At 38.2% G+C, this 12264-nt stretch overlaps 1 protein-coding gene across 4 annotated transcripts; it reads left to right on the top strand.

Annotated features, from left to right (window-relative positions):
• Positions 1–712: 712 nt before the first annotated feature.
• On the top strand, positions 713–3866 carry LOC107940175 (conserved oligomeric Golgi complex subunit 3-like). Of its 4 annotated transcripts, XR_001695379.2 has the most exons (10): positions 715–1044; positions 1319–1553; positions 1787–1870; positions 1959–2001; positions 2106–2232; positions 2621–2705; positions 2899–2977; positions 3321–3408; positions 3504–3575; positions 3673–3865. XR_001695379.2 is itself a non-coding variant. In XM_041089241.1 (5 exons), the coding sequence occupies exons 2-5, from the start codon at positions 1404–1406 to the stop codon at positions 2638–2640; spliced, it is 381 nt and encodes a 126-aa protein (XP_040945175.1). In that variant the 5' UTR covers positions 728–1044; positions 1319–1403; the 3' UTR covers positions 2641–2839. The 4 variants fall into 4 exon arrangements, 1 of the variants encoding a protein (XP_040945175.1); XR_001695378.2 differs by having other exon boundaries at positions 713–1044; positions 3321–3575; positions 3673–3866; XR_005910589.1 differs by lacking the exons at positions 1959–2001; positions 3321–3408; positions 3504–3575; positions 3673–3865 and having other exon boundaries at positions 728–1044; positions 2899–3290.
• Positions 3867–12264: the final 8398 nt, after the last annotated feature.

Here is a 12264-nt window from a genome sequence, read left to right as displayed (position 1 = left end):
TTTGCGGAAGGTAAGCAATAGTGGCGTTTTCTATAAAAACGCCGCAAAAAATAAATCAATTTATAAAAAAATAAAAAAAAATTTAAAATAGCAAAACGGCGTCGTTTTGTTCAAAATGAAAAAAATTTGCGGCGCTTTATAAGAAGCGCCGCTAAAGGTAATCAATAGCGGCGTTTTCTATAAAAACGCCGCAAAAAATAAATCAATTTATAAAAAAATAAAAAAATTTAGAATAGCAAAACGGCGTCGTTTTGTTCAAAATAAAAAATTTTGTGGCGCTTCTTATAAAGCGCCGCTAAAGGTAAGCAATAGCGGCGTTTTCTAAAAAAACGCCGCAAAAAATAAATCAATTTATAAAAAATTTCCCAAAATTTTTACGCGTTTTTATCCCAAAATTTCCCCCTGAAACCCCTAAAGTTTCCCCCCTAAAATTGGTATCCTCAAAACACCTGAGTGTTTCTCTCTTCTGCCACCGTCTTCATCACCATCTTCCCCTCTCTCCCTCTATTTGCATTTCAAATGAAATATTCTTTTTTCCCCCTTCTTTTTTCGATTCCCCCCATCCCCAGAAATCTCCCTAAATCGATTCCCTAGAAACCGACTCCCCAGTAATGCTTAGCCTTTTTATTTTGTTCCCTTGGTGATGGAGTTTGCATTTTATTGTTTATTAACCTGATAGGATTTTTGCTTTTTCTGCAATTGCTACTGGATTTTCCAGGCATATGTGCAGATATAGCAGTGTCAAAGCATGAATATTGGTCGGCATTGGCTCCTCTTCTATTTGAAGTTGTTGTCTCAGCTGGACAAAAGGCTAAAGAGGAGGCATGGGATAAAGGCTAGTTCATTTTCTGACTACATCCCGTTTAATCCCTCTTTCTTTTTAATATATATTATTTTGACCTATTAAATTTTAGAACTGTTACAGGTGGTGGACATTCAGACCGGAGTAAAATTGTCCGGGATCTGAATGATCTGACTGGAGAAGGAAATATTGAGAGTATGCTTTCAGTTGAAATGGGCCTTAGGGAATTAGCATCTTTGAAGGTTGCTTTTTTTAAGCAAAATTAAATATTAATTTGGTATACTTTTCCTGGATGTTCTACATCCCTTTTTAAAAATTTGTGTGCCACCTCTATGATGGTTTATGCCTTGCGCATTAACTTCTAAAATTTTAGTAGCAGTAATACTTCTTTCCCTCCATTCTGTATTTATATGAACTTCTATTTTATTATTACTTATGTGTTTCATCTGCACTTTTTGGAGTACCACTTCGTTTTTCTTTTTTCTTTTTTAATTTCACGCTCAATACTGCTTTCAGGTTGAGGATGCTGTTGTACAGGCATTAGGCAGGCATAGGCGACTTGGTTAACGTTGTACAAGCAAATGTTGATTTTCTTTGTGAAATGGTTGATATTCTCAAAGTTGAAGTCTTGGGAGAACAACTTAGTAGAAAGAGTGAGTCATTGGCAGGGTTACGCCCATCATTAGAAAGAATTTTGGCAGACATTCATGAACGCTTGACTTTTCGTGCTCGAACATATATCCGTGATGAGGTTTGTTATTGCTTATGTGTGCTTTCATGTATATGTTTGTGACTTTATTCTCTGTTTTTGAAAGAACAAATTATTTTAGTTGTCAATCTTTTGAGATTTAAAAATAAAATTGCATACAGTTGCACTTCATGTTTACCATGTTGGGAGAAACTGTATTGTGCTTTCTAAATGTGCCTGTCTGAGTTAATACCAGACATCCCAACACTGAACATATTGTCTTCTTGAATACTCAGATTGCAAATTATATCCCGATTAACGAAGACTTGAATTATCCTGCAAAACTGGAGCATTCTGCAGACGTGGTGTCAGAAACAGCTGTAAGTGTTCTTAACAATTCTTTGCTTCTCTTATAGATTGGATTATCCTACAAAACTGGAGCATTCTGCATTTGTCATTGGTTGTCAGACAATGGAAAGCTACTTTCCTGCAAGTCAATTCAGACCCTCATGTAAATGCTCTTTATTACCATTATTTATAGGACCTAACTTGATTTCTACTATTTGTGTTGAGTTATTCTCCTCCTCTTGTGCTTATAAATTGTAACTGTTATAGGCTTGGTTAACGTATTTCTGGAGAAGAGCCAAAGTGTATGGCGTGGAAGATGATATTGCAGAAGAGCGACTTGGGTTTTGGATTAGCCATAGTGGACAGACTCCTACTTCTCATGATGCTGTGGATGGTAAGATGACTATCCTCTTTGCTTGATCTTGTTGATGAATGCAATTGCATCTGGGGACAACTTCAGAAAAAGTGAAAACCGAGCACATATTTTGAGCCATATCTGAACCTTTTTAAAGCCTGAAATGAATATCCAAGCATCTTTCAATCTTGGGCAGTAAAGATACATATATGATGAATATCCAAGCATCTTTCAGTTTGATTATTTTTAGTTTTATATTTTTAGTATTATTTTAGTTTCTATAATTTAAAATATGTTTTTTGGAATTCAAAATTTTAAAAGTAGCTAAATTAAATTTGCAATTTATGCATAGTACAGGGATTAATGACATAAATTGAGTTAATTTTTAACATTGAATGATTTCCTTTGTGAATGTGGTTTGAAAAAGAAAAGAGAAGAAAAGACTAGCGATGGAGAACTCAAGTTACAGCAGCGAGTTGCAGAAGCTCATAGAAGCCATAAAAATTTCAGAGGTAAGCTTTTATTATTATTGTTGTTGAAAATTTACTTTCCATTTCATTACATTTCCATCTTTTTTGGATATTCTTTAGCGATTCAAGAAGTTATCTATGGTAATAGTTGAGGGTTTGTAGTTATGGAAATGGTAATGGTTTTTTTGGTTCCTGAGAAATTTGAAATGGAAAAGAAAATTATTGTACATTGCAGGTGGTAGAAGGCCGGAGGGAACTGATTGCCAAATTAGCAGATTTACATTTATCTGAGCAATCTGATGTGAAATCTCTTGGTGAATCCCTAATTGTATCCACTTTATTGTTGTTTTCTTATAATGTTTTTTTTCAATTTTTTTGGGTGCATAATTTTGTTTTTCTATTTCTCAAGTATGTAAACTTTTCCCGAAATATTTACTCTAAAGATGAGGAATTCTGGGAAGGATTGAAAGATTAGGTTGGCTTATGTGGAGTTCTCTTTTGAATTAGATTTGGTTGTCTCCTTCTGTTGTCATGTTATTGAAAGATTTGAATTCTGGGAAGGATTGAAATATTTGGTTCTCTCACTTCCTTACTTCCTATTTGCAAATGGGTATATTTTATTTTTCATATTTTAACTCCTTTTTGTAAATATTGAAGGTCTGCGACTTGTATTGCTGCGGCGGAGCTGATGCAGAAAAATGTTCTCTAAGTTATTTATTTTATGAAAAGAGAGAAAAATATTCTGGTAAAAGTGGCAGTTTAGCCTTTAACTTTTAAAAAGGTTGAATCTATTCAATGCTTTTCTCTTCTCCTGCCCTTGACAGCACATTCATTTGACAGGATAATTTGGAAACCCTATTGCAAGAGAAGGACATTCAGGCTGATCTAGTCTGTTGCTTGCAGCATTTGCTGGTATTTTGTGTAGTTTAAGTTATGAACATTGGGTTTTGATTTGTCATGTGAACAAATATGATGAATCTGAAATGCATTTCTATTCTTCTATTTGCAGTTAAGATTTGAAACTGAAGATAAAGCAAAGGAGACTTCTAAGTAATGTGTCATTTTTGTTGAAACCTGGGGGTTTTTTTTTTGGTATTACTCCTGAAAAAGTGATTGTCAAAAACTGTTGTTTCTGGATTTGTGTATTTTTCTTCTTTTTTTCTTGTGGTTACTGCTGCACCTGTTTGTAGGAGATGATTGTGTAAACATTTTAGTGTGTTTTAGTAACTTAGTTATTGTAAGAATATTTTTAACATTGTTAATTTTAATATTATTGTAATAATATTTTGAATTATATAATTCAGTTATCAATTTATATCATATATCTTTCATTGAATTTGAAGTATCATTTAAATTTGTCGTTTTTGGTTGGATTTTATGTTACAAGAAGGATTGTATATGGATGAAAAATCGGATGATACAAATTTGCCAAAATTAGCGGCGTTTTTCCATAAATGCTGCTAAAGAATCATACTTTTAGTGGCGTTTGTGATAAAAGCGCCGCTAAAGATCATGTTCTTTAGTGGCGTTTGTGATGAAAGCGCCACTAAAGATCATGTTCTTTAGTGGCGTTTGTGATAAAAGCGCTGCTAAAGATCATGTTCTTTAGCGGCGTTTATGAGTAAAGCGCCGCTAAAGAACATGTTCTTTAGCGGCGTTTTGTTTTTAAGCGCCGCTAAAGAACATGACCTTTAGCGGCGCTTATTTCTGTAAACGCTGCAAACGTTAGCGACGTTGTCGTTAGCGGCATTTTTTGCGGCGCTTGTGGAAGCGCCGCAAATGCCTTTAGTGGCACTAAAAAGCGCCGCTAAAAGCCTAAAAAAACGCCGCTAAAAACCTGTTTTGGTGTAGTGATTTTATTGATATAACCTCAATGATTTGGAGATGTAATTAAAATGTTTCAATGTTTGGGGACCAATTTAAAATAAAATTTATAATTTGAGGATGTACGGTGTAATTAACTCTAATAATTTTAAAACTTATATTAAAGGGTGAAGCTAGAGGGGTAGGCCTCTCAAGAAATTGTAGAGTTTTGAGTTAATTTAATGTAAATTAATTTTCGGACACTTCTAAAATTTAAAATTTAATTATGACCTCTCTAAAAATGAATATTTTATAGTTTAATCCCTTAAAAAGTGTAAATTTTATGTTAATATAATGACGAAATTACATTTTTAGCTCTCTCAAAAAATTATAATTCAAATTTGGTCTCTCCAAAAAAAATTTATGGCTTCACCCCTACTTATATTTGCTTACAAATATATTTATATGGAGTAATTAGAATGTATTTACATGGATATATATAATTTATTAAGAAATTAAAATTTAAACTATAAATATATATTTAAAAATATCAATAATCAAAATACAACTATACTAATACATATCAATACTAGAGAAAGAAATGTATGAAACTATGATTCCACGTCATCTGTTTCCATGCAATAGTCAGGAATTCTTGGCGGTATAGAGTTGGAACAACCTGTTCTTCCTAAATACCTTGATTCAAGGCCAAAGAATTTCCAACCGCTACCATATAATATTCATCTCGATTTGGGGATAAATAAAGCATCTGTGATTTTTTTTTCTCTAAAAGATTTTATAAAATGGACTTTCTAGAGACCCCCAATGACCAATCTTGGCATGAATATTGCTAAGATCCAATAAGTCCAACATTGATCCCTTAAGACGTGTCAATTGGGAAAATGTGTCCATAGTGACTAGGATGGATATCTCGTATCCGAAAATTAGCAGCTCGCCCGGTCAATCCTCAAGGGCCCAAATAACTCAATTTCTCCCATGCACTATTTGTGTCAATGGATTTGTTCGATCCAAAACTTGAGACAATGGGTGTAATCTAAAAAAGGATTCATAAGTGGTTGTTAATGGAGTCAAAGTTACCAAATTCTGAGGAGTCGATATCAATTTATGCCTAATTGCTCCGCATATAGTTCCTCTAACTACATTTTCTAACAAACCAGAGCCAATCCGAATTGATCTTGTAAGAGATCCGCTACAAAACAAATACGCTTGTTTTTCAAATGATTCATATCATCAAGTGTACCCATTCCAAATTTCATTCCAATCAAACGATCCGTAGCTGCCAATATATCTCGTGGTAAAAAAAATGTATTGTTTTGAGGTATATTAAGATTCAATCTCTGGTTCATATTTTGTCGACCAATCCTTCCTAATTCACATCTTTGCTGAAAGAATTTCTTTTGTAATTTGTTACACAATGATTTAGAAAATATCGGATCCCCGCCTACAAAAGAAAATTATTGATAAAACTCCAAAATGAAATTTTCTTTTGACCCAATTTTTTTTCCTTATCGGTCAGGAAAGATAAGAAAATCTCAGGGTAGCAAACATTCTCTAGAATTTCTCTTAGATTTGAACCCGTAGCTGATGATAGAACTAGAATAAATATTTTTTGTTTCCTACTTACACGAGCCCATATCATTGCTTTTCTATCAACCTTTAATTCTAACCTCCCTCCCCAATATGATATTATGGTACCAGTAAAGACCGAAATTTCGTTATGATCCAATTCTGATAGATAATAGATACTTGGGCTTTAAATATTTGATTGATCACAATTCTGTATATTCTATTTACTATAGAAGTTTCGAGGGAGTTCATTAAAGGAATTTTTCCAATTAAAATTGTTTGTTCTTGCATATCCTTACTGGTTTTCCAAAATAATCCTGCGGATGCATATAATTCAGAAGAATATATGAGTGATTCATATAGAGCATCCCTTTCTTTTATCAATAGTTTTACCAATTGATATGTTTCCTCAAATAATAGGGATGACGTGAAATCACAGTTTTATACAATCCTTTCTCATCAATACCAAAACTAAAATGATAGGTTGAGTGATAAGATATTGATTATGTTGATCTTAACCTCGCTATGCATAGTTAGAGGGTAGTTTACGTTTCTATGCATGCCTCTTATGCTATAAATAACACTATATTTCTTTCCTCATTTTATACATTTAAAATATCTCAGTTATAAAATTTTGATAGTTTCTTTTTATCTTAAAATCATATTACTGTCATCCATTGTTGTAAGAATCAGATGGACTTAGGTAGGGATAGTCCTTGCATCTCTCATCTCTTTTTGTTCGATGACCTTGTGTTATTTTGTGAGGCTAATACCAATTGGGGGAGGATGTCAAAGGGATTCTTGAGCAATTTAGTGTGTTTTCGGGGCATAAGGTCAATGCTCAGAAGACAAAAGTCTCTTCCTTAGCGAATATGTCGCATGTGACTCGATTGCTACTACTTTGGAGTTTCAGCAGGTAGATGACCTAGGCACTTACTTGGGCATGCCTCTTCTACATAGTTCAGTTACTCGGTCTACCTGTCAATTTGTGCTTGATAAGGTTCCAAAGAAATTGAACGACTATAATGTGCATTTGCTCTCCCTAGCGGGAAGGGTCACGCTAGCTAAGTCTGATTTGATGGCTATCCTTAACTTTTTTTACGCAAACTATGATTATGTCTACTGGAGTGTACCGGGAGATCGAGAAAATGGCCCGCGAATTTATTTGGGGGGCGATTGGAGGATACCACAGGGTGACACTTGTGAAGTGGGAACCTTGCTACGAACCTTAAGGAAATGGGGGTCTTGGATTTAGGGTGTTGGCTAGTCAGAATAAGGCCTTTCTCTTCAAGGTTGCCTTCGGTTTAATTTCTCGACCGAAGGCTTACTGGCTGCAGATCCTATGGGCGAAGTACAAGTTGTGTGAGCCTTTTTCCGATGACCATTGGCCGAGTTGAAGTCTCCTATCTATGGCGCTGTTTGACGAGAATATGGAGTGAGTTCGGGAGCCTCTGGTATGGTCAATTGGTGACGGACGAGCAACAAAGTTTTGGTATGATGAATGAGCGCCTACCTGCCTGGTATTGGACCCCTTCTGATGTATTGTGCTAACCTCCTGGCTAATTATGAGCATGTTACAGTTGTTGAGATGGTGAATGAGGACGAGCACTAGAAACGGGATGAGCTTGATTGGCGGTTGTTCCCGGTGATGCTGGACCATCTTGCTGCAACGCTGGTGCCGAATGCGAATCTTGGGCCTATACGTACATAAGGCGTGGTAATGCATCGAGCAGCCTTTCTGTTGCAAGAGCTTACAAGCTGATTGTTGGTTAGGGTTAGGACTCACGACAAGGGTTTTGGCCGCTTGTATGGAAGTTGCAGGCCCCAAAAAGGGTGATACAATTTCTACTTTCTATGGCTGGTGCTTCATGGTAAGTTATTAACCAATGAGGAGCGGTGCAAGCGGCAGATGACTGACGATCCTAATTGTTGTGTTTGTGGGAGCCTGGTGGAGTCGGTGTTGCATGTGTTGCGTGATTGCTCCTTAACGAGAGCATGCTGGTTGAGGCTAGTCCCCCTCGTGCATCGTACTTGGTTTTATTCAGGTAGCTTTGTTGGAACAATGGCAGCAGCAAATATCAAACAAAGTTACAACACAGTGTTTGCAAGACTGAAGCAAGAAGAATCGAAGCAAAGAAAGAGCAAAGCAAAGCAAAAATTTTATCAAAATTGAATACTCAGCAAAGTTGTAACTGAACATCCATCATTTCTCATTCAAATTTGAAATATAAAAGAGTTACAAAGTACATTGACAGTTACCTAATGTATTTAACTGCCCCAACTAATACAAACCTAATCACTAGCCAAAAATAATCAAATATAGCTGACCAATCAGCCATTACATCAAAAGATCTTATCACTAACTTAAGTTTAACTAGTATTACAAACAAACTAAAATTGAACCGAACCAAATTACATCAGAACAAAACAGCAAAGTTGGTTGCTTCATTCGGTTCAAAAACCATCCGTGCGCACCAAGCAAAATGAGCTGAGCTCGATAGCTGCTGGTCTCAACAGTAGCAAGCTTCTGGCTCCATGTTGCATTGCAGTCCAGCTTTCAACACTCCTCCTTGGACTGTATGCAACACATTCCAATTGCACTTCTCAGAGATTCAAATCGAGCAGCCCCTAAGGGCTTGGTCATTATGTCAGCCAATTGTGCTCCTGAGCTGCAATGCACAAGGCTGACTTCCTTTGCTTGTTCAGCCTCTCTAACAAAATGCAGTTTGATTTTAAAATGCTTAGTCTTACCATGGAACACAGGGTTCTTGGCTATTGCAACTGCAGACTGATTATCCACCCAAATTTCAGTTGCTTCATCTTGAGTTTCATTAAGGTCGTAAAGTAGCTTCCTTAGCCAAATGGCCTGATTAACTGCTCCTGCTGCAGCAATGTACTCTGCTTCAGCTGTGGACTGAGCAACAGTTTGTTGCTTCTTTGAACTCTAGCAAAACATGCCCGATCCAAGTGTGAAGAAGTATCCAGAGGTACTCTTCATGTCATCGAGAGATCCTGCCCAGTCACTGTCAGAGTAGCCTTCTAGTTTCAGTTTGTTCTGACTTTCAAACATTACACCAAAACTAGCAGTGCCCTTGATGTATCTAAGGACCCTCTTTGCTGCCTTCAAATGTGCCTCATTGCAACAATGCATAAATCTCGATAACAGGCTGACACCAAACATGATGTCTGGCCTGGTTGCTGTTAGATACAACAGACAACCAACTAGGCTTCGATAGTGCCTCTCATCAACCCTCTGCTGATCACCACTGCTAGTCAGCTTTTCTCCTTGAGCCACAGGTGTGCTGACTGCTTTACAGTTATGCATGCAAAATTTGTCTAGGATCTTCAAAGCAAATGAGTGTTGGCTGATGAAGATACCTCGATCAGATTGGTGCACTTCCATGCCAAGGAAGTAAGTCATGATCCCCAAATCTGTCATCTCAAACACTTGCTGCATTTGGACCTTGAACTGATCAATGAGCTCAATTTTGCTCCCTGTCACAAGTAAATCATCCACATACAAGGAGACAATCAGTAAGGTTTCATGTTCTGACCTTTTAACATACAGAGTAGGCTCACTAAGGCTCTTTACAAATCCAAGTTTGGTCAGGTAAGCATCAACTCTGTCATACCAGGCCCTTGGTGCCTGTTTCAGGCCATAGAGGGCTTTTCTCAACTTATACACTTTGTCTTCATGTCCAACAACTTCAAAACCTTCAGGTTGCTCGATGAAGATCTCCTCCTTGAGAAAACCATTCAGGAATGCTGATTTGACATCCAATTGGTGAACTCTCCACTGCTTCTGAGCTGCTAAAGCAAACAGCAGCTTAATTGTATCCAGTCTTGCCACTGGAGCAAAAGTTTCTAGGTAGTCAACACCATACTGCTGACTGTAGCCCTTCACCACAAGCCTGGCCTTGTGCTTGTTCAGTGAGCCATCAGCATTGTACTTGGCCCCGTACACCCATTTAACTCCTATGACCCTCTTGTATTCTGGTCTGCTCACCAACTCCCAAGTCTGATTTTTGTTGATCATTTCCAACTCAGCTTCCATAGCTTTCATCCAGCTTCTGTTCTTAGCAGCCTCTTCAAAGTCTGAGGGCTCAATCACAGCAACATTGCACCTCTGATAGACATCAGCCAAAGTTCTGGTGCCCCTCACTGGTATATCATCGACAGCATCATTACTTGGTCCTTCTTCTGCAGGTTCAGCAACCAAGTCTAACTGGTCCAATTCAGACAAGTCAGCCTCAACACCATTCCAATTCCACACCTTTTCCTCATCAAACTTTACATCCCTGCTGACTAAAACCTTCTTTGCTGTAGGATCATACACTCTATAGCCCTTCTTGTTGCTGCTGTAGCCAACAAAGATTCCTGGAGTTGCTCTGCTCTCAAGCTTGGTCCTTTTCTCTACTGGAATAAGTGCATAACATACACAGCCAAACACTTTTAAGTGTGTTACCACAGGTTTGACTCCATGCCAAGCCTCAAAAGGAGTCTTATCCTTGACTGCTCTAGTTGGCAGTCTGTTGAGCAGATACACTGAGGTGTTGACTGCCTCAGCCCAAAACTGACTTGGAAGCTTGCCTTGAAACAAGAGGCACCTGGCCATGTTCAGTACAGTCCTATTCTTTCTCTCACAGACTCCATTCTGTTGAGGAGTATAGACTGTTGTGAGCTGATGGTGAATCCCAGCACTGTCACAAAGCTTCTGAAATCTCTCAGACATATATTCAGAGCCATTATCAGTTCTCAAGGCTCTAATTTTACAGCCTGACTGATTTTCAGCATAAGCCTTGAATTTGCAGAAGGCTTCAAACACTTCTGACTTTTGCTTCAAGAAGTAGACCCAGCACAACCTTGTTAAATCATCTATAAACAGGGCAAAGTACCTGTTCTCACTGATTGAAGGTGTTCTCATAGGGCCACAAACATCAGAGTGCACCAATTCGAGCTTGTTTTGAGCTCTCCAAGCACTGTCAGCAGGAAAAGGCAGTCTAGCCTGCTTACCAAGCTGACAAACCTCACAAACATTCCCACTAACTTCAATTTTTGAAATGTCATCAACCAAATTCAGCCTACGTAACAGATCGATGGATCTAAAATTTGCATGGCCTAGTCTCCTATGCCACAAGTCAGTGCTTTCAACAAGGCTGGTGTATGCCTTTCTTTCTATTTGGCTAACATCCAGCATGAAGCACCTATCAGTCATAGAGACTGTGACTAACTCCAGACCATTCATGTCTTGAACAATACAGCAACCATCCTTAAAAACCAATGTATAGCCCTTTTCAACTAATTGGCCTACACTAAGCAAATTCTGGTCTAAGTCAGGTACAAAAAACACATCTGAGATCAGCTTGTTACCTGAACCAGTGCTAATCAACACACTGCCCTTGCCTTTAGCCTCAATCAGCCTACCATCTCCAATTCTAATCCTCGAGTGGAAGCTTCTGTCTAGGCCTTTGAACAACTTCTCATCTGCTGCCATATGGTGTGAGCAGCCACTGTCTAGTAGCCAATCATTGCTGGCCTTGGTTGTGCCAACAAAATAAGTTGCTGTGAACACTTGCTCCTCCTGAGCTTGAATGTCCTCAGCAGGTCTAGCTTGTTGCAGAGCAGTCTCCCTTGGTTTGCCCTTGCACACCTTCTCCACATGGCCAAACTGCTTGCATTTTTTACACTGAATATCTGGCCTAAACCAGCAATACTTTTCTGAATGTGTTGTCTTCTTGCAATGAACACATGGTGGGAACACCCTTTTTGCTTCATCTCTTCCTGACTTGACCCTTCTATTGTGCCAAGGCTTCTTGCCTTTTGCACTCACACTCGAGCCTTCACTGGCTTTAGCCTGGAAAGCAGCTTCAGGATTCTCCTCCTGCCTATTTGCCCTCCTTTGCTCAAGTGCATACAGGGAGTTTATCAGCTCAGACAATGAAATGGCTGATAAGTCCCTCGAGTCCTCAAGTGAAGAGATTTTAGACTCAAATTTCTCAGGGAGAGTTGTAATAACCTTTTCAACAACTCTGCTCTCTGTGAAGTCCACTCCCAGGAGCCTAATGCTGTTGACAATGGCCATTATCCTGTCTGAGTACTGCTTGATGGTCTCAGACCCCTTCATCCTCAAATTTTCAAAGTCTCTCCTGAGGTTGATCACTTGCTGTTGCCTTGTCTTATCAGTCCCCATGAACTCCTCCTTCAGCTTCTC

This window comes from Gossypium hirsutum, chromosome A02 (genome assembly GCF_007990345.1).
Source record: "Gossypium hirsutum isolate 1008001.06 chromosome A02, Gossypium_hirsutum_v2.1, whole genome shotgun sequence".
Lineage (NCBI taxonomy): Eukaryota > Viridiplantae > Streptophyta > Magnoliopsida > Malvales > Malvaceae > Gossypium > Gossypium hirsutum.
This window is presented reverse-complemented; position numbering and strand designations above follow the sequence as displayed.